General features: G+C 37.2%; 1 protein-coding gene across 21 annotated transcripts in view; it reads left to right on the top strand.

The window, feature by feature from the left end:
* TASP1 (taspase 1) overlaps window positions 1–20,348 on the top strand; it is a 248,642-nt gene that overhangs the window by 205,499 nt on the left and 22,795 nt on the right. For all 21 annotated transcript variants that reach the window (XR_013535126.1, XR_013535125.1, XM_035298384.3 and 18 more), the window contains one exon: window positions 12,428–12,501. Coding sequence is in view for 19 of the 21 variants with exons in the window: in XM_035298384.3 (XP_035154275.1) it covers window positions 12,428–12,501 (74 nt within the window). In the remaining 2 variants the exon portion in view is untranslated. The remainder of the gene's footprint in view (window positions 1–12,427; window positions 12,502–20,348) is intronic.

Below are 20,348 nucleotides of genomic sequence, written 5' to 3'. Positions count from 1 at the left end.
TCTCCCCCTTTCAGCCTCCTCTGTCTCTGGTGATGTGGTAGGGACCTGCCCAGCTGCTCCTGCTTACAGCTCCCTCTCCCTCTGGGCAGCGGGGAGGGGACAGTAGCTCAGTCCTCAGGGTCTTGACTCAACTCTGTGCTTGTAATTCCCGGTGCTTGACTGGCAAAGATCCCCTGTTCTGTGTGTTGCTGAGGCTTTAGGGGAAGCACTGTATCTGCACTGGAGTGCCAGAGGGGAGCCTCTGACTCACCGGTCAGATGCACTTTCTGGGTGAATCAGTACCCCTCCCCATCTCGGTCTGCCCTGAGTGGGCTTTGCTCATCATGGGACCAGACCAGTTGAAATGCAGCTGGTACCTCGTTTGGAGCTAGGAGATCTCTGGATTTCTGCGTCTCTCACTGGGTGTTGTGTCTAACCAGCCATCTTGGATCTTCCCTGCTTTCAGTGTTATTTCTGACTATTCCTTTTTTAAAAAATGTTGACAAATAATAATTGTAATAATTGTATATATTCATGGTGTTCAACTAGTTTTCTTTTCCTTCATTCATTCTCAAAGTCTCAACTTCTGGCCATTCCGAATCACTTGGTCTTCCAAAGAGTTATGTTTTTTCCCCAATAACTTGCACATGCTCTTGCTGTGCTAAACCCTGGGCCAATAAAAGTCTTTAAAACCCTGATCAAATGTGAATCTTTTTCGAATCTTCTTGAATCTCTCCTCCCGGGTAACTTGCTCTTTTCTTGTGCTCTGTTAGCACCATGGTATTGAAGTTCCTTCTATCACTATGACACATCCTAGTTAGATGTTAAAGTATCTGCCCTTCTCCCAGGCCAGCACTTCTTAATCTTTTTTCAGAACTCGGTTATTTGAGAGGAATAAATCATAGGTCCTTGAGCCCCAGTGACACACACAGGGACTACAGAAGTTTGAAATATCTTTCTACGTATTGGAAAATCCCACTGCTTCTAAGAATTATACCGCCAGATTATGAACTATTCGAGGGCAGAGGCCATGTCATACTGAATTTAATAGGTTCCCAATAATCATTGGATGGATGAATTAGTTGCCAAATGTAGTTTCCTTATTGATTATTTAGGAGAAATGTTAAAAGAAGTTGACTATTCTTCCAGAAAAATGAAATATCACAGAAATATCCTCATACTCGTAAAAAACAAAAAGTATTGGTTGGAAATGTTGGAATAATGAGGAGCATCCAAGAACAAGATGATTTTGAGGCGGTTTAAAGGGATCCCAGAGGAAAGCCTGTGCAAATATCCTTGTAAAAGGACAATTTGGATGCGAACATGTTTGCAGCACCCATCCTGCCACCTCCTGCCCCCAGATCATGAGATGCTGACAAAGCCCAGCCTACAAATCGCTGATTTAACACAAAGCAAATGCTTGTGCCTGGAATGAAACAGCTGGAAAGAATTAATTTTCTCTCTGGTTTTAGAGAAAAAATAAGCCAATATGTTTTTACCTGCCGAAGTACAATTACATGTACTTTCCAGGCCTCTACAGAAGTACTTTATTGAGGCTGCTGTATGATTAATAAATGGATAAACAAAGGCACATCAAATTAAGTCTTCTGGTGAAAAAATGAGTCCTTTACCATTTTAAGCTTGTAATTAGAAGCAGGTAATTAGAATATATGCAAATACATAGCATAAACAGTCAAACTTAAAATATGGGTTAATTTCCTGTTTTGTACCTTGTACCACGTGTCTTGTTGGGGGCCTGGTAGACCCTATGAAGTTCAGGAGTGTCTGCCAGGGAGTGGTTAGTAGGAAGCAGTGAATATGGGGATCACCAAGAAACAGTTTCCATATATTTAAGAAAAATCTTAAGCAATCCAGGATAGGAGGCATATGGGCTCTTAAGGCTAAAAAGGGCTGTGTGTTTAGCCAGTGGCCTTTGTGCCAAGCTTGTGTTGGAGTTCTTCATCCTAAACAGATTTGAGGCCCATAGTTTCCAGAGCCTGATTATGCGATGAGCACACACGGTAATTGTTACCTTGCCATTAAGTTAACCCCACCTTACCCAGAGAATAACTTCAGGTTCTTTCTACAAATGTGTTCATAATACTGATAATTACCTTTTGTACATGATACTGCTTCCATTTGTCTAGCTACTCTTTTATCCTTTTTTTTCATCTTTTACTATGAAATGTTTCATGTATTTTTAAAAGAAGGATGTAATAAATTTATGAGTTATAAATGATAATAATAAAATGAACACCTGTGGACCTGCCACCCAGCCTAACAAATTGCCCATGACCCATATGTTTGAAGCCCCCATGTGGGCCTCTCTGATCTTGTTACTGTGCTTTCTCCCCATCCTTTACTTTGTGTTTACCCCCTGCTTTTCCTGAAAGCCTTTGCACACTTTTATGTATCTCTAAATGATATGTTTAGTCTTGCTTGATTTTAAACTTTACATAAATGGTATATCATATGATTTATTCTATGAGAATTTTTGTGTGTTCTTACATAATTACCTGAAAGGATGAGTTATTTTGTCATTGTAGACATAGCTCTATCAAATCAAACTGTTCCACTGTTGCCAGTTAGAACTGAAATGCGATGTTTTCCTCCCTCTTTTCAGAATAGGCAAAGTTCTTTATCGAGTACTTTGTTTTGTTGCTGTTACCAGAGTATGCTGTGGTTTCAGAATAAAAAATGCTTAATTGAATTGATGCTTCCTGGAACATTAAAAAGATAAAAGGTTATTTTACTGTAAGTTAAAATTCTGAACCGCCTTTTGGTTTTACTGGTATTAAAAATTTGGCGAGCAGATATAAACACATGTACTTCAAAGAAGCTTCATTCTCAGGGCACCAGCAATGTTGCTTATTTCTATTACATGGCACACACCACTGTGAGCACTTATGACTAGGCATTTCTGCTGGACTCACATGATCACAAAAATCACTGTCAAAGAGAAGGCAAGTTAGCTTTTAGGCTAGTAGTGGGAAAAGAAATACTTACAGATATTTGTCTGATGTTAATAACTTTATCTTGAAAATAGAATTAAAACTTTGTTTTACGTGAGAGTCCATTGTCATAGTTCGAAGCTTATTTCTCTAGTGCAATGTTTTGGAATTGTTACATCTTCACTATAGTGAAGATACCTCTTAAGAGATAAGCTGCATTTTAGTTCTTATTTAAGGTTCAGATGGAAAGAAGGACATAAGTAACTTAGATGCAAGGTGAATAAGGCAGACATGATATTTAAACTTTTCGGCAATGAAGAGTAGCATTAATCCAATGAAGTAATGCTCTGAGATTAATAGTTTCAGAATTAGTTTTGGTTTTACAATACAGAGATGTTGATTACAAGTATCTGTAATCTGTCACTTTGTTTATAACAGAACTTTCCTTCCTTTAAATCATGAACGTATCTCTCTATACATTGTATCACTAACATACTCTGAATATTAGAAATAGATTTTCATCTGTAATTTTCTTCCCCATCATGAGAAGTATAGTTCTATTACCTTACCAAGAAGTATTATTTTTTGGCGCACAAAGTTTTCCATCTCAAATATAGAATACAGAAATTTATGAATAGATCTAGTGGCTATGTAATTCTTATTACACTCAGGAAATTTTATAGTCAGTTTCACCTGCTCAAAGAGTAATAGAGTTTACCATGAAATAAATCCTTAAAAAGTATTTGTTGGATGAATAAAATCATGTTTCAGTAAATCTGGTTTTACTGAACAGTTTTCTGTTCACCAGAGAACTTCCAAGTCCCAATCAAGTGTCCCTTTGTTTCTGGCAGTTTTTAGTACAATGAAAGGATAAAACAGAAAGATAATTGAACTGTCCTCCAGGGCTTATGTTACTCTTTGACCCACATCCTCCTTTCAGTCAGCATCCTTCATTAGTCTTGAACAAATTTGAACAAGCCTTGGAAAGAGGGAATGATTCTTTTATTGGCTTAGTGTAACCAGGATTCTATAGAACTTGATCCCCATTGCTCCAAAGACAGTTAAGTGGTGAAAGCTTTTCAGGGAAGCATGCCAAGTCAGAGCTTCTTCACGGCCGTAATGGGACATGCATAACATGAGTCTTAAGGATTCCATGTCAGGACAGTCCAGCATTTTTTTTTTCCTAAAGATAAACTCCCTACTGGTTATAAAGACTCTGACAATCGGGGGGAATATCTACAGTGATAAGAGGAGGTGGTTCTATTACAGTTCCTCATTCTTCCCATTTAAAAAACGAATTTCTCTGTACTCACTAAGGAGTAACTTAAATACTGTGCAGAATGTCCTAGGACATGCCATCTGACCTAAGGCTCAGAAGTGGCAGCTAACTTGGCAACTGCCCAACCCAAGACAGTCCTGATTTTAGAGTTCTGTTTTCCTTGCAAGCAAGTCTGAGATGTGAAGCCAAGCAGAGGTGTTTTAAGTGGGTGCAGGAGCCAGTGTAGCTAGGCGTTGTTAACAACAATTGGAGGACAATATATGTATATATGTTTTTAAAGAGGAGGAAAGTAGCTGATGACTTCTTTCTGGTCAGAAAAAAAGAATCCATATGGATTGAAAAAAACTTACTTGCAAGCTGGTAAGGAAACTGTTTTGTCTGACTTAATTTAAACCGGATGATATGTGGATGATTTTGAAAGCAAAGTATCCCAGGGACAGCATCATGAGAGAGGTAGCTTGTAGCTCTTTTAACCTATAAAGCTGGTGATTTAAATGCTCCTAGGAGGCAAAACCATGCATTCAGGATTAAGGGAGGCTTCATATACCAGCGCTCCACCAAGCCCGAAGTGGAACCGCTGTTGGGCATATAAATTTAATTGTTCCACATTCTTAAATACAACGTTCTGGAAAGGCTAGCCTCTAAGTACAAATATATCCTGAAGGTCCTTATAACCCATCATTTTTGAAGCACACATGCAGCTCATCCCTATCTAACCCATTCTCTGATGTTGGAACAGAATCAGTAGTGTGTACCTTTTTTCACATCACATTTGTATGTCATGATGTGTGAAGAAGCCACTTGATGGAGAAGAATTCTGCCAAATCTCTGTGTCCATGTTTCACACATTAAGCCGCCTCAGAACTTATTTTAGTGTGTCATTAATGTTTTCTGATGAGAATCTTTTCATGGTCTGGGCATCTCTAGTAGTCCCGCAAATCTCTGGGCTTTGGCCTTCTAAAGAACATAAGCATTTTTCAATCAGTAGTTGAGGTTATAAACAGTTACTAGTCACTACCAAAGGAAAATGGTCATTACTCAAAGACCAGAAGCTTCTCTAGATGGAAAATAAACTTGAGCTTGACCACACTGAGACTGTTATAGCCATTGCTGTCACAGGCTCCGATATGTTACTTCAGGCCACTCATTTACCCTGCATATTGCCTGAGTTCATGGGCTCCCACATGTAGTAGTTACACCTGGAAAAATTCCAGTGCTATGAGGTAGCATTTCCCAGGTTTGCTGTATTTTAGAATTATATTTTCATACTGTTACCATAAACTTCAATTTTTAGTATATGGAAGGATTTCAGAATAAGTACTCAAAAATCAGGAGACACATTATAGATTTCTAGATATCACTGATGGTAAATGCTACTCTTTTACTGAAATTTAAAATTTTTCTATGTAACCATATTTGAGGAAACTTTGTACTACCCTTTGCTTAGTTTTAATTATAAATTAGGACTAATATTAAAACATTTTAAAAGCTTTTTTTATGAGATAAACCTCACTCACAAATGTCTCTACTTATTTTTAAAAACTTATGATTTTGAAATTTTTGGTTTTTTTTGTGATTTTGAAATTTTTAAATTTTTGATGGAAAAGCAGCTTGGGGAAGTTGTCAGGTACAGTGTGTGTTTGTTTGGCTCTGTTTGTTTTTATTGCTCTTTGAACATAGCAGATTTTGCCTTACATGTATGTGTTCAGTGTAAATGGAAGTAGGGGCTTCTTCATGCTCTATCCTAAGATGTGCTTATGTTTCAGATAATCATGAGAACAAGAAACAAATGGGAAGCTTTAGACTAGTTTCACATCATGTTAATACACTGTAATGAAGGACAATTAAAAATATATGGTAAGATCTGAATATCTTAACCTAAACAGGGAAGAAATTATCTTCATAGATAGTGTAGATTAACAGGGTAATTGATTTGGGAGGCATTAAAAAAATAGGAAATCTATGAAACCAGGATCAAATTCAGAAGTTTCAGAGTTGGTAAAAAATAGGTTGCTGTTCATTCAGGTTCCTTACTCAATTAGTACCCTCTCTAAGAGCAACCATTGCTGCCAGTTCCGAAGATATTCTTCCAGAGAGTCCCTATGTACTTACAAGCATGTTCATACATGATCCTCTTTTATTTCACAAAAATGGCAGCACCATCTTTATACATCATTCTCTACCTTACCTGTTTTTAGCCAACTATCTTGTAGATTAGTGTTTTTACAAACTGCAGCCTGTCACATTAATGAGTTCTAAATCCATTTAGTGAATCACAAGTAGAAGTTTTTAAATGCCATAAGTAGACTATAAAGAACCCAGTAGAAGAGATCAATACATTGCAAGTAGAAGAGCAAATACTATTTTGTGAAATTTTAGTTATAAATGGATGTGTGTACTAAATGACAATGTGTGTGGGTTTTGTTGTTGTTGTTTGTTTTGATTTGGTTTTGGATTTTACTGTGGTTTGTGGTCAAAAAGTTTGAAAAACTGTTTAGTTGTTCCAAAGCATTCATGTAGAGCTTCCTCATTTGTTTTTAATTGTTATGTAGTATTTCATTGTATAGAGTACCATAGTTATACATATGCCCAATAGGCGATTAATTGGTTTCTAATTTGTTGGTAATTAAAGCTACTTTGATGAAGATTCTTATAAATATGGTATTTTATACATATAAGGGCATATCTGTGGAATAAATATCTAGGAATAGAATTGCTAGGTCCATGGGTGTGTAATTTTGATAAATACAGTCAATCCTCATTATTCCTGGATTCTGTATTTGTTAATTTGCCTACTTGCTAACGTTTATTTGTAAACCCCAAATCAGGATTTCGGCACTCTCATAGTCATTTGTGGACATGCATGAAGTGGTGAACGTTTTGAGTCACCTGATGTGCACATTCCCAGCTGAGGTGAACAAGATGATGCTCTGCCTTCCTGTTTCAGCTATCATACTTCAAACGTATCCATTTTGTGGTCTATTTTATGCCATGTTTTCCACAGTTTTGCACTTCTTAATGATGGTTTTGCCATTTAAAATTGCGCCAAACATAGTGCTGAAGTGCTGTCTGGTGTTCCAAAGTGCAAGAAGATGGTCGTGTCTTGGGGGGAAATGTGCGCATTTTGGATAAGCTTCATTTAGGCAGAAATTGTAGTGCCGTTAGTGGTGAATTCATGTGAAATTAATATACGATATACTCAGATAAAAGAAGAGGAAACTCACTGATCTGTATGTGAGGCTGCTCCAGAAGGTGCTAAATTAACATCGATATATGCAATGATGGAAAAGATGGAAAGGCAGCTAGATTAATGGATTCATGGAATGATGACCAGTTACAAAAAACATAGAGGACAGCACTGTTGTGAAACTTGAAAGCCAAAGAAATTTATAGGCATGTTACCTAGCATCAGGAAAATGTTAAACCCTGCTTGGCTAGTGTTTTATTATAAAGAAATACTGCATATAATGAATCGTAAGTGAATAGGTAAATAAGTAAATATTTTTAAAAGATTAAACAGAAACACATATAAAATAAGGTTATTTGTTGATACATTATTAAAATGTTTTGACCAGAGATGTACGGGAACCTAGCCGTGTATTTTCCCTACCAGTAATGGCTCATTATTTGCTAATTCAGTGTTCATCAACATTATAGAACATAATTACCATGGATTCAGAGAATGTTCTTCCAGATAGCCATACTCCCACCATTGTTATATGAATCTGCTCTTTTCTCCACTCCCAGCTAACACAAATGTTGTTTCAGAGTTTTTGATATCTGAAACCTGATAGTTTGATAATAGTCTGAAACCTGATAATGATATCTTGTGATTTTAATTTGCATTTATTTTAGTATAACGTAGACTATCTTTTCATATATTTTAGAGCCATTTATATTCTGTTTTGCTCATATCCTTTCTGCGTTTTCTTTGGGTATTTATCTGTTATTGATTTATATCGGATCTTTATATATTAAGAAAATTAGTCCTTTGTTTATGTGATGAATTGCAAATATTTCCCCAAATTTGTCATTCATCTCTTAACTTCTATTTTTCTCCACATGGCAAAAACAAACACTATAAACATGCCAGGTGAGGTGGATCATGTCTGTAATCTAGCAATTTGAAAGGCCAAGGTGGGCAGATCACCTGTGGTCAAGAGTTCAAAACCAGCCTGGCTGACATGGTGAAACCCCATCTCTTCTAAAAATGCATAAACTACCCAGGCACGAGAATCGAGAATCACATGAACCTAGGAAGTGGAGATTGTAGTGAGCTGAGATTATGCCACTGCATGCCAGCCTAGGTGACAGAGTGAGACTCTTTCTCAAAAAAAAAAAAAAAACACTATAAATATTTTTAAACTAGTTAAATATATTGATCTTGGACATCTTTTATGGTCTCTGGGTTTTGTTATGGTTCAAAAGCTTTCCTCAAGAGAGATTTAAAATGTTGTAAGAGTTGTGTTTGGTGTTAGATGTTTTGTGTCTTTTGGTGTTGTTTAGTCTTCTTAATGTGTAACAAGTATAAATCCTTGTCTATACTGAGTAGATTTCAGAGTAATAGAACAATGAAATACCACAGGCTTTGTGATCCCAGAGTCCGGCTTGAAACCCAATCTGTGCACCTAGTAAAATGACTGAAGCCATACTCCTTCCCTTCTCTGATCCTCAGGTTCCCTATCTATGCTTTGCTGAGTTCTGCTATGAAAGTCCATGCCTGGCACATGATAGATCCTCAATGTTACCCCCTCCCTGTCTTACTTCCTTGAGGTCTTCTACTAAGAAATAATTTTTTTAATTAACTTGCATTATGCGCATACTATAAGTAATAAAATATTTTCAAAAGTGTTTTATAATTTAAATCCTAGACAGTTTCTTCAGAGATTTTCAAGCTAGCATGAATTAACAACTCATAGCTATGTACTGATCTGAGTTGTCATTATTAACATATGTGGCAGTATAGTGCTTTGCCTTTTACTGGTGGATGGGATAAATGTTTGTGAAAAACAGTGAAGAATGAATTTTTACACATTGAGATATGCTTTAAAAACTCCTAAGCACTATATCTAGAAATTTTATTGAAAACCCTTCATATAAAAATGATTTAATGAAGTTAATCAATGTACCCTAATTTATCATATTTTGTAAGTCTAAATTTTTATGTTTATTTCATTCTCCAAAAGCAGACTACATTTATAGGGAGAATAATACATTTAAAAATCATTAAAATGATCTTTAATAAATAAAAGGGTAATGTCTTTACCCTTTCCTCTCATGGTCATATTGGCTACATTTTTATCTATTTTTCTCAGCTAATTCCTGAGCAGTTGTCCCCTTAATATTTGGGACATGAGGAAGAGGTACAATTTTAGAAATGCCTTAACTTTGTATTTGAATACAATTTATTGTCCCTACTCTAGGGAACTTCAGTAAGACTTGAGTGCTTTTGCTCTGTTAGGCAAGTTAGAATATCCCAGACCTTGCTCTGGATGTCAAGATTTTTGAAGTTCAAAGCAGATGTGTATGGAAGGAGAAACATCTGGTGAAGAGAATTTGCTTCATTGCGTGACACTGTTTCCCTGTACTCCTCAGTGGAGTGTCTGTTGAGCAGGTTGGCAGGTTTGATAATTAATTAATGATGAGGGAATGAGCCATTTATCTGAGGAACTGAATTTTGCCCCTTACTGTCTGTTTCTTCCCCACATGTCTGGCAAAGCCTTCAGAGGCTAGGATCATGGATCACACAGTTGGGTCTCAATTCAAACACTTGTCTCCAGGCTCAACTAGCTTAGAGATAAAAACAGACAGATGGCCTGGGGGACAGAGTTTAGTGTTGAGCAATGCAGTTTTATTATCAGGGACTTTTGAAATTTTTATTGGAGTACATTACAACTTTAAAGATGCCTTTAAAAACTCAGAATTTTGAAGGTATGTACTTGAATGTGACAGAGCTTTGTATGCATCCCGGGATGTTTGCGGTTTTCTTTTTGTAACTCCTTATTTAGATATAATTTTACACATACAGGAAAGTTCCAAGAATAGTACAAGGGACACTCATGATCCTTTTCCAAGATTCAACCAGTGTTTTCATTTTCTTCTATTTGTCTTCCCATCCTCACTCCCTCCTCCCTCTACACGCACACACATGTGCACACGCACACACACACAAACAAATGCATTTTTTTCTCTGAACTATTTGAGAGTGAGGTGGAGACATTGGGTTCCTGTATTCCTAATACTTTGGTGAGAATTCCTTAAGAATAAGGCCATTCTATTAAATAATCACAGTGTAGTTATCAAAGTCATGGCTTTTAATATTGATATGACACCACTGTCTAACCCACAGTCCCTGTTCCAACTTTATCAATTATCTCCATAATGTCCCTCATGACATCTCCTCTCACCACCGAGTCCAGAATGTAATCCAGGATGACACGTTGTGTTCAGTTGTCATGTCTCCTTTAAACAGGAAGTTTCCCAACTTTGTGTTTTCTGACTTTGGCATTTTTGAAGAGTTCAAACCAGTTATTTAGTAGAGTGTTGCTATTTCAAGTCTGTTTGATGTTTTCTCATTCAATTCTGGTTATGTGTTTTTGTCAGGAAGACTGAATACCACAGAAGTTGTGTGTCTCAAGGTATTTTATCAAAAGGCATATGGTGCTGATTTGTCCCTTCACTGGTGGTGGTAGCCTTGTTCAATGAATTAAGTTGGAGTCTATCAAGTGCTTCCACAGTGAACTAACAGGTTTTCCTGTTACAAGAATTTTTTGGAGAGATACTTTGAAGCTTTGTAAATAGCCTGTTCCTCTTCAAATTTCCACCTACTAGTTTTAGCAACCATGATTTTCTGTTATTTTTCTATACTATTAGTTGACGTTCTGCTGTAGGATGAGCTTTTTCTTCTCCTTATTTATTTGTTTGGATCAGTATGGTTCATTGGTTCTTTGTTCAGCGGTTATAATTCATTACGCTCATTATTTATTTTGATAGGCACAGATTTTGCCAGTGAGAGCCTTTCAGATTGACCCCTGGGTCTTTTTTGATAAGTCCCCTTTATTCTTTGATCATTTTCTTTTTTCTTTTTCTTCTCTTTTTTTTTTTGAAACAGAGTCTTGCTTTCGTTGCCCAGGCTGGAGTGCAGTGGCATGATCTTGGCTCAATCCAACAACCTCCACCTCCTGGGTTAAAGCAATTCTCCTACCTCAGCCTCCTGAGTAGCTGGGACTACAGGCGCTTGCCACCGCACCTGGCTAATTTTTTGTATTTTTAGTGGAGATGGGGTTTCACCGTATTAGCCAGGATGGTCTCCATCTCTCCTGCCCTTGTGATCCACCCGCCTTGGCCTCCCAAAGTGCTGGGATTACAGGCGTGAGCCACCGTGCTCAGTCTCTTTGAGCATTTTTTCTTTCTTTTCTGGCACAAGATGTACCAGATTCATTTTATATTTTCTCTGTGCCAGCTCTGGAATGGACATTTCTCCAATGACTCCTGGTTCTTTTTTGTAGAGAATGGCATTTAGAAATTAAGGGCTGGGTGCAGTGGCTCATGCCTGTAATCTCAGCACTTTGGGAGGCTGAGGCGGATAGATCACCTAAGGTCAGGAGTTTGAGACCAGCCTGGCCAACATGGTGAAACCCCATCTCTACTAAAAATACAAAATTAGACGGGTGTGGTGGCACATGCCTGTAATCTTAGCTACTTGGAAGGTTGAGGCAGGAGAATTGCTTGTACCCAGGAGGCAGAGGCTGCAATGAGCTGAGATCATACCATTGAACTTCAGCCTGGACAACAAGAGCGAAACTCCATCTCAAAAAAAAAGGAAATTAAGATCTGGGATGCGTGTCATTTGTGTGCGTGCGTGCATGTGGTTAAAAAAAAAACCACACTATGGAATATTACATTTACTAAATCATTGTATACAATGTGTATGAGTGTGTGTGTGCATTTAATGTTACAGATTCAAACAGAAGAGCATTTATTTTACATGTAATAATCATAAGTTTTGACAGGAAAGAAATACATTTTTCATTTCACAGTAAATGGCATTACACAGTTTTGAGTGATAAATCATCTTGACATTTATGAAGGAGCAAATGGAAAGTGGGGAACTGAGTATGTTAAATATAAAGCTATCTTTAACTGTTCTATTAAAAAGCAAAGATTTATTTTCCATCTGTGATCTGAATGTGCCTATTTGTGTTCTCTTTTACGGCAGTGGAATTTCTGTGGAGCCACACGACAGAGAGCATGTGTGTTGGATATATGTCAGCCCAGGATGGGAAAGCCAAGGTAAGCGGGAAAGAACTGGGTCATAACCTGAGAACCTTGTAGCCATTGCATAAACCTCTAACTAGCTAAGTTGATATGGATGAATTTTGTCAGCTTTTCTTGGGCAGTAGCTCTATGATCTTTATAAGAATCTGGATAAGAACAGTTAACAATGCTGACAGCCCCAGAGAAAACCAGTGTATCTATTTTGCTTTTGGTGACAGAGCAAGGGAGCATTAGGAAAAGCCTGCCCACCTTCCCCTACAGCTCCCATCCTGTTCCTTTTTGCCCATTGCAATTAAGTTGAAAAGAGGAAACTGGGATTTGAGAAGAGAAAATGGGAGTGAAGCTGGTAAGCTGACATAGGTGAATGATTGTGCAAGGAGTGTTAGAATAAAGGAAACTGAGTCAAAGCAAGCTTTGACTCTAGAAAGCATACTGCGTGTTTGATGGCACAGTGGCTGACATGCTTGCAAGTATAACCTGTCTCATCTTTCAGTGTGTTCTGTCATGCCCTGACATGATGTCTTCATGGGCAGAAGCAATGGTCTTTGTCTACATGCCACATGCCTGTGGCACATGTCCCTCAGTGAGTTACAATAATCACATAGGCATCCACATACCATCTCCAGAGTTGCTTGGCTTCCCCGGGTTCTTGATGGTTGAGCCTGGGAGTAAGCAATGTGATTTATGAATTTTATTTTATATTGACCTCATGTTCTTCTTGTTCGTAAAATTTTTAGGAACAGCTGTGGCCTGTGATGTTTACTTGGCATTAAAATACCTAAATTGTAAAGCTGTGAAGTTGGGCAGCCTTGTTTTTAAAGGAAATGATTCATTTTGTACATTTTGACTTATAAAATAAGACTTCTGATATGAACTGTCTGATACAGATTGAATCATAAAGGATATATACAATAAAGAACACTTTATTGCTTATTTGTTATATACTACCCATCCAGACTGTCCTCTGTATATTATCCGGCCAGCTGTAGCTCCACAGAACTTCTGTGAGTAATGTAAAGAGCATTTAGTCAGACAAGGATTGGCTTATATTGTGAAAATATTACTGAGATCCCTTTGCTTCACCTTCACCTGGTACAATATTCATATTGTGTTAGTAGACCTATTTCCTAAGAGAATGCGTAAAAGATTGTTTCATAATTTATATAGAATGGAAATATGATTGCCCATTTTAAAGGTGATTTAAGGGTTTAGAACAGCACCGTCTAATAGAATTTTGTGTGATGTGAACATTTTATATCTCTATTTTTCAACAGGGAATCTACTAGCCACATGTGGTTATTGAGCACTTAAATGTTGCTAGTTTGATTGAGGAACTGAATTTTAAAATTTTACTTAATTTTAAATAGCCACATGTGGCTCGTGGCTACCATATTGAACAGCACAGGTTTAATAAGTGGGAAAATGGTTATTCAAATTTTCAGATTCATTTCTTCTCAGTGAAAAAAGAGTTCCCAAATATAAAACAGCCTGATAAACCCCAAGAATCCTTGCATAGGAATAGCTTGCAGTCATTTCAGTTTCTCTGTCCCCTTACATATTGATTCAGAACTAAGATTGCTTTTTAACAAAAGAACATGTCTGAGGTGGACTTCAGCACTGAAGCCAGTCTGGTGGGGTATGATTATGTTATTAGGTCCCTTGTGTGGAAATATTTTTGTTATCCTTGCTGTGGCCCGTGGAAGACACCTTACTATTTAATGTGAAATATAGGTAGTAAAGAGTGGAGAGTCCTGCTATGAGCCCAAAGATATTTGGCCTCCAGTTATATAGCTTGACATCTGGTAGACATGGTTTTCTTATTGTTGGTAAATTCTCCAGTTGATAGTCAATTTGGCAAGCAGATGCAGTTGGTCCTCTTGCTTCTCTTGTAGATTATGTTTTTGACCTTCCTTGAGGAGAGTTAATTCCTTTTCCTTTCTTTCTCCTTTGAGCCTGTGTCTACAAATACTTTCAAGAAAAAAAAAAGAAAAAAGACAACCTCAAAACAAAAACACTAATAGAATTGGCTGCCGAATTCTATTAATCAAAAAGAAAAATGATCTCTTTTGTTATAAAGGCTAGAATTTTATTGTATTGCAAGTAAGACAAATTTATAGATGAGAGGCTGCTCCCAAAAGAGAAAGTTTGTATTCTATTTAAGCTTTGGACCTATCTCTTCCTCTGATTCCTGACTTCTATAAAAGAATAGTTGAACCACTAGTGGCATGCTTGTTCAGTGTCATGACTGGTTTGTGAAGCATGTTCCTCCATAATGTTGAGAGCCATGGTAGCAAAATGAGTAAGAAGGCATCTTAAAGTATTTAAAATTTAAAAACCATTTTTAAAAGTTAAAAAAAAATGTGCCCTGCTTTTCAAAAATTGTCTTCTGTGTGTTACCAAACTTAGAAACTGAAGCCACCTGGCCGTTTGAGCATATATAAGGTAGCTGTGTTTAATCCAAGATAAAGCCTTGAATTAAGGCTTAGCTCAAAAATCCTACTGCTTAGAAAAGGTTGGATAATAATCAATAGCATTGTAACAAGACTGCATAGATAATTTGAATAAGTAGAGCTAAGTTTTTTTTACAAGTCTCTTTTCTTTTTTTAAAGAATGTTCTTGCAATTATATCATTTAATTTAATTTATAAACTGCTTTGATAGCATAAGTTAAATATATCTTTTTAAGGAGCCAAAATTAGGGCATTGGTACCTGTTGGATTTTAAAAACAAATTGCCCATATCCTCCCCAGATAGCAGACAGTTAATGAAAAGTTTTTAATAAACACCCAGTGTGCATGGACTACTGTAATAGAAACAGATGTTAAAACTGGCATGGAACTTATTCAACTATAATACATGAAGTTAGGTTTCTTTTATTATGTAGAGGTCACTTTTTATAACTGTAGTGAAAATACTGTTATAAACATTTCCTTGAGGAGGAGCAGACTATTTTATAGTCTTTAAGTGTCTCTCCACAGACTTCTTATTAGTTGTATAGGGAAAAATAATAACTATATAATGGAAAAACCAGGCAACACCTTGACCATGTGATCAAAATTAATAGCACCAATGAGGGGCAGATGGACAACATGTGCCTCTGGCTATGATAACTTGAGGATACAGTATCACTTGTGTAGTATGACATCTGGAAATGTATAACCTGAACCTAACTAACTGTGAAGAAACATCAGACAAATTTAAAATGAGGAACATTTTGGGAAGAAAGAAAAAAAGAACCATGTGCTTCAATAATGTCCATGTCATAAAAGACAGAGGTTGCAGAAATGTTCCAGAGTAAACAATACTAAAGAGTTGTGACAACTAAATGCAGTAACTGGTCCTAGACTAGATTCTATATTGGAAAAATGCTATAAATGCATTGTTAGGCCAGTTTACAAAATTGGAATATAGATGGTCAAAAGTATCATATCATTGTTAAACTTACTGAAGTTAATTACTGTGGTGTATAATATTTTTATTCTTAGGAAATATACGCTGACATATGTAGTGGTAAAGAGCCATAATATAGACAGTATTTTCTCAGTGCTTCAGAAAAATGTATTCTGTGGATGGATGGATACAGCAATAGCAAATTGCAAAGCAAATTGAGCAAAATGTTAACAGTAGGTGAACCTTGTTAAAGGATGTATAGATCTTCTCAAAACTACTCCGTGATTCTTAAATTATTTTCAAATTAAAAAATTTTTTAATGTCACTCTTGGGTATTGTGGCACATTTGATTAGTTCGTTGGGCCTTGTGCTTGAAATGATACAGTTCAAAAAATATCCTTGGTTTATAACTGAGTCTGCATTGGATGAGTGATTACATTCCCCCAAAGTATTGCCTTCTTCTCATTTTGAGTTCCTGACTAGAATGACCAAATATTCAGATAATAACACATGTCTTACAAATATTTTGCAAAAACATTTCTATTATAGTTTCTTGTTTTCCAGAGGTATCAAAGAGAGATTAAGCTTTTTTATGATCAAGGTGCTGTCCTCTTAGGATGTTTTTTGTTATATTACTCAGCTTTTCTCAAAAAAAAAAAAAAATTTACTCAACATATATTTGTGATGTTTCCCTGCCTTGTGTGACAAACCCTGTGTCATATATACTCTGACACACGGTAGTGAAACAGGACAGATGTTGCCCATACCATATTTCCCTAACCTAGGGAAAGCACAGGGCACTGGATGATAACTCAATGATATTTACATTTTGTTTTTAACATTTTTCTATTTTAATACTGTGAAGTCTTCCAAACCTCATGAGGTCATGCCAGGATTTCTATTCTTGGCATATCTGACTAGTTCTTTGGGCCTTGCAGTTAAAATAAATAAGTATTGGGATAGGTGCAATGCCAGGAAGTTGGAGCCTGGGTTGCCCTCCCACTCCATGCACGCTGTCATCTGTGGTTTGATCACTCTGCCTCTGGATCCCAGAGGCCTTATCTGTAATATGAGAATAAGAAATCCTTACTTTGCCTTAAGCCATTCATGTGATAAGATATGATAAGAATGAGGAAGCAAAACATTATCTGTCTGAAGACAGATGACTAGACCCCATTAAGTCCTTGATGTTGCTTCCAACCTACAGAATTCCAATTCAATATTCCAGATTACATGAACAAATATGTTGTCATTCCATTTTCAGTAGGATTTTTGCAATACCACTATTGTAGTATCTACTATGTTCCAACATGTTTTATCTTCACGAAGGTGGTTTCCAGGGCTCTTTAAAAACTCAACGAATGTATATTTACAAAGGATAGCAGAGATTAAATTTCGAGTGCTTTTTGCTAGGCTTACAACTTACCTCTCACACAAAGCTATGGGAAGAAGACTTAAATATAAAACATGACATGCACGAGAGGGAGCTATCAAAAGAAGTGAATAGAAACTTCCACTTCTTTTTTTTATTTTTGAGATGGAGTTTCGCTCTTGATACCTAGGCTTGAGTGCAATGGCGCGATCTCGGCTCACCGCAACCTCCGCTTCCTGGGTTCTGGCAATTCTCCTGCCTCAGCCTCCTGAGTAGCTGGGATTACAGGCACGTGCCACCACGCCCAGTTAATTTTTTTGTATCTTTAGTAGAGATGGGGTTTCACCATGTTGACCAGGATGGTCTCGATCTCTTGACCTCGTGATCCACCTGCCTCGGCCTTCCAAAGTGCTGGGATTATAGGCTTGAGCCACTGCGCTGGCCGAGAAACTTCCACTTCTAAATAGAATGAAGAAATTTATAAGAGACTGTTGCTTCTACTCCCAACTATGTTAATGAGCTGCACAAACTATAGGATCATAAATTTTTTAAAAGTATCCAGATAACTTTTAATACGTAGAGGAAAACCTAAGTAAACTATTTCCAGAAAGAGACAAGCCCTTCCTAGGAGACAAAAAACTCTGATTGCTTTATTCCCTGGCAGAGCAGCAGCAGGAGTGGTCAAACTCAACATAGAGGGATATAAAGACAAATCAGCCAAATTTTTAATGAACTCTTTATGGCCATGTGTGAACTGGTGTGACAGATTAAAATCCTGAGACACTCCAGTCACAGAGAACTTATACCCACCACCAGTTTTTCTCTATGAGGCCTTCACCAAGTGGCAGCACACCAAAAGCTTGAAGCAGAGCAAAGAATTGTGAGTGATTTATTAATGTGCATAAGATTTTCACCAAATACATGGCAGTGGCCAAAGAAAGACTAGAGGCATAGCATATGGTTGCAAGACAACTTGGAAGCTTAGTGATCCTTTATCAAGTGCAACACAGTTGCAACAGAAGGCTAGGTTAAAGCAAAATAGATTTTTTTTTTTTTTTTTTGAGATGGAGTTTCGCTCTTGTTACCCAGGCTACAGTGCAATGGCGTGATCTCGGCTCACTGCAACCTCCGCCTCCTGGATTCAAGCAATTCTCCTGCCTCAGCCTCCCAAGTAGCTGGGACTACAGGCATGTGCCACCATGCCCAGCTAATTTTTTTTGTATTTTTTAGTAGAGACGGGGTTTCACCATGTTGACCAGTATGGTCTCGATCTGTTGACCTCGTGATCCACCCACCTCGGCTTTCCAAAGTGCTGGGATTACAGGCGTGAGCCACTGCACCCGGCCAGCAAAATAGATTTTAAAAAAAACCTCTCCTGCTCCCAATGTGTACAGGCCCTTCATTAAGGGCAAGGCAGTGTTGTACAGAAGCCTAGCCAGGGTAGCAGAGTGAAGAAATATATTCATGGCACAGAAATGTGGGGGAGGTTACAAAGAGCAAAATGAACACCTTAGCAACATGGAAAGCTGATGGCTTGCCTGTAAACAAAGAGAAAGTCTCCCGTGGTTAGAATCTGATGCCTGGACTATAAGAATGGAGAATTCTCTAGAGTTGCACCTGGACTCAGATCCCAAACCTTGCTTAAGGGAAATTCCTGATCCAGGATACAAAATCAACATGTAAAAATTAGTAGCATTTTTATACACCAATAATGAACTTTCTGGAGAAAGAAATCAAGAAGGCAATCCCATTAACAATAGCTGAAAAGAAATACCTAGTAATAAATTTAACCAAGAGGATGTAAGACCTCAACTAAGGAAAACTACAAAACACTGATGAAAGAAATTGAAGAGTACACATACAAATGGAAAGACATCACATCCTGGTGGATCAGAAGAATTGGTATCTTTAAAATAATCCCACTGCCCAAATACCAATGGTATTTTCCACGGTAATAGAAAAGACAATTTAAAAATTTATGTAGAAACCCATAAGAGCCCAAATAGCCAAAGTAGTCCTTGGCAAAAAGAACAAAGCTGAATACATCATAGTACCTGACTTCAGGACACCTTACAAGCCTATAATAACCAAAATATTATGATAAAAACAGACATATAGGCCAACAGAACAGAATAGAGAATCAAGAAATCCGTACCTTTATACCCAACTGATTTTTGACAAAGGCTCTAAGAAGGTACATTGGGGAAGGGACACCCTCTTCAATTAATGGTGCTGGGAAAATTAGATATTCATATGTAGAAAAATGAAACCGGATGCCTATCTCTCTCCATGTATAAAAATCCACTGAAGATTGATTAAAATCTTAAACATAAGACTCCAAACTATAAAACTACTAGACAAAAACATAGGGAAAATACTTCAGGACATTGGTTTAGGCAAAGATTTTATGGCCAAGACCTCAAAAGCCCAGACAACAAAACCAAAGAGAGACAAATAGAAACTAAAAACTTTCTTCACAGCAAAGGAAACAATTGACAGACTGAACTGCCAGTTGAATGGGAGAAAATATTTGCAAACTTTTCATCTGACAGAGGACAATAGTCAAAATATACAAGGAACTCAAATAACTCAATGTTTAAAAAAACAAAACAGTCCCATTAAAAAGTAGGCAAAAGACATGAGTAGGTATCTCTCAAAAGAAGTCATGGCCAAAAAACATATAACAAAATGCTCAACATCACTCATCATTAGGGAAATGCAAATTGTAACCACAGTAAGATCTTACCCCACTTAGAATAGCAATTATTAAAAAGACAAAATATAACACATCCTGGTGAGGATGCAGAAAAAAGGAAACTCATACACCGTTGGGAGAAATGTAAATTACTACAGCCACTATGGGAAACAGTATAGCAATTTCTCCAAAAACTGAAAATAGGGCTACCATACAATCCAATCTTCCTACTACTGGGTTTTTATCCAAAGTAAAGAACATGAGTACATCAAAAGGATGCCTGCGGTGTACTTGCATGTTTATTGCAGCATTACTCACAATAACAAAGATACGGAGCCAACCTACGAATATATCAACAGATGAATGGATCAAGAACATGTAGTGTATATAAACAATGGAATACTAT

This window comes from Callithrix jacchus, chromosome 5, assembly GCF_049354715.1.
Source record: "Callithrix jacchus isolate 240 chromosome 5, calJac240_pri, whole genome shotgun sequence".
Taxonomy (NCBI): domain Eukaryota; kingdom Metazoa; phylum Chordata; class Mammalia; order Primates; family Cebidae; genus Callithrix; species Callithrix jacchus.
Note: the sequence above shows the minus strand (reverse complement) of the source record. Positions and strands in the feature narration are given on the sequence as shown.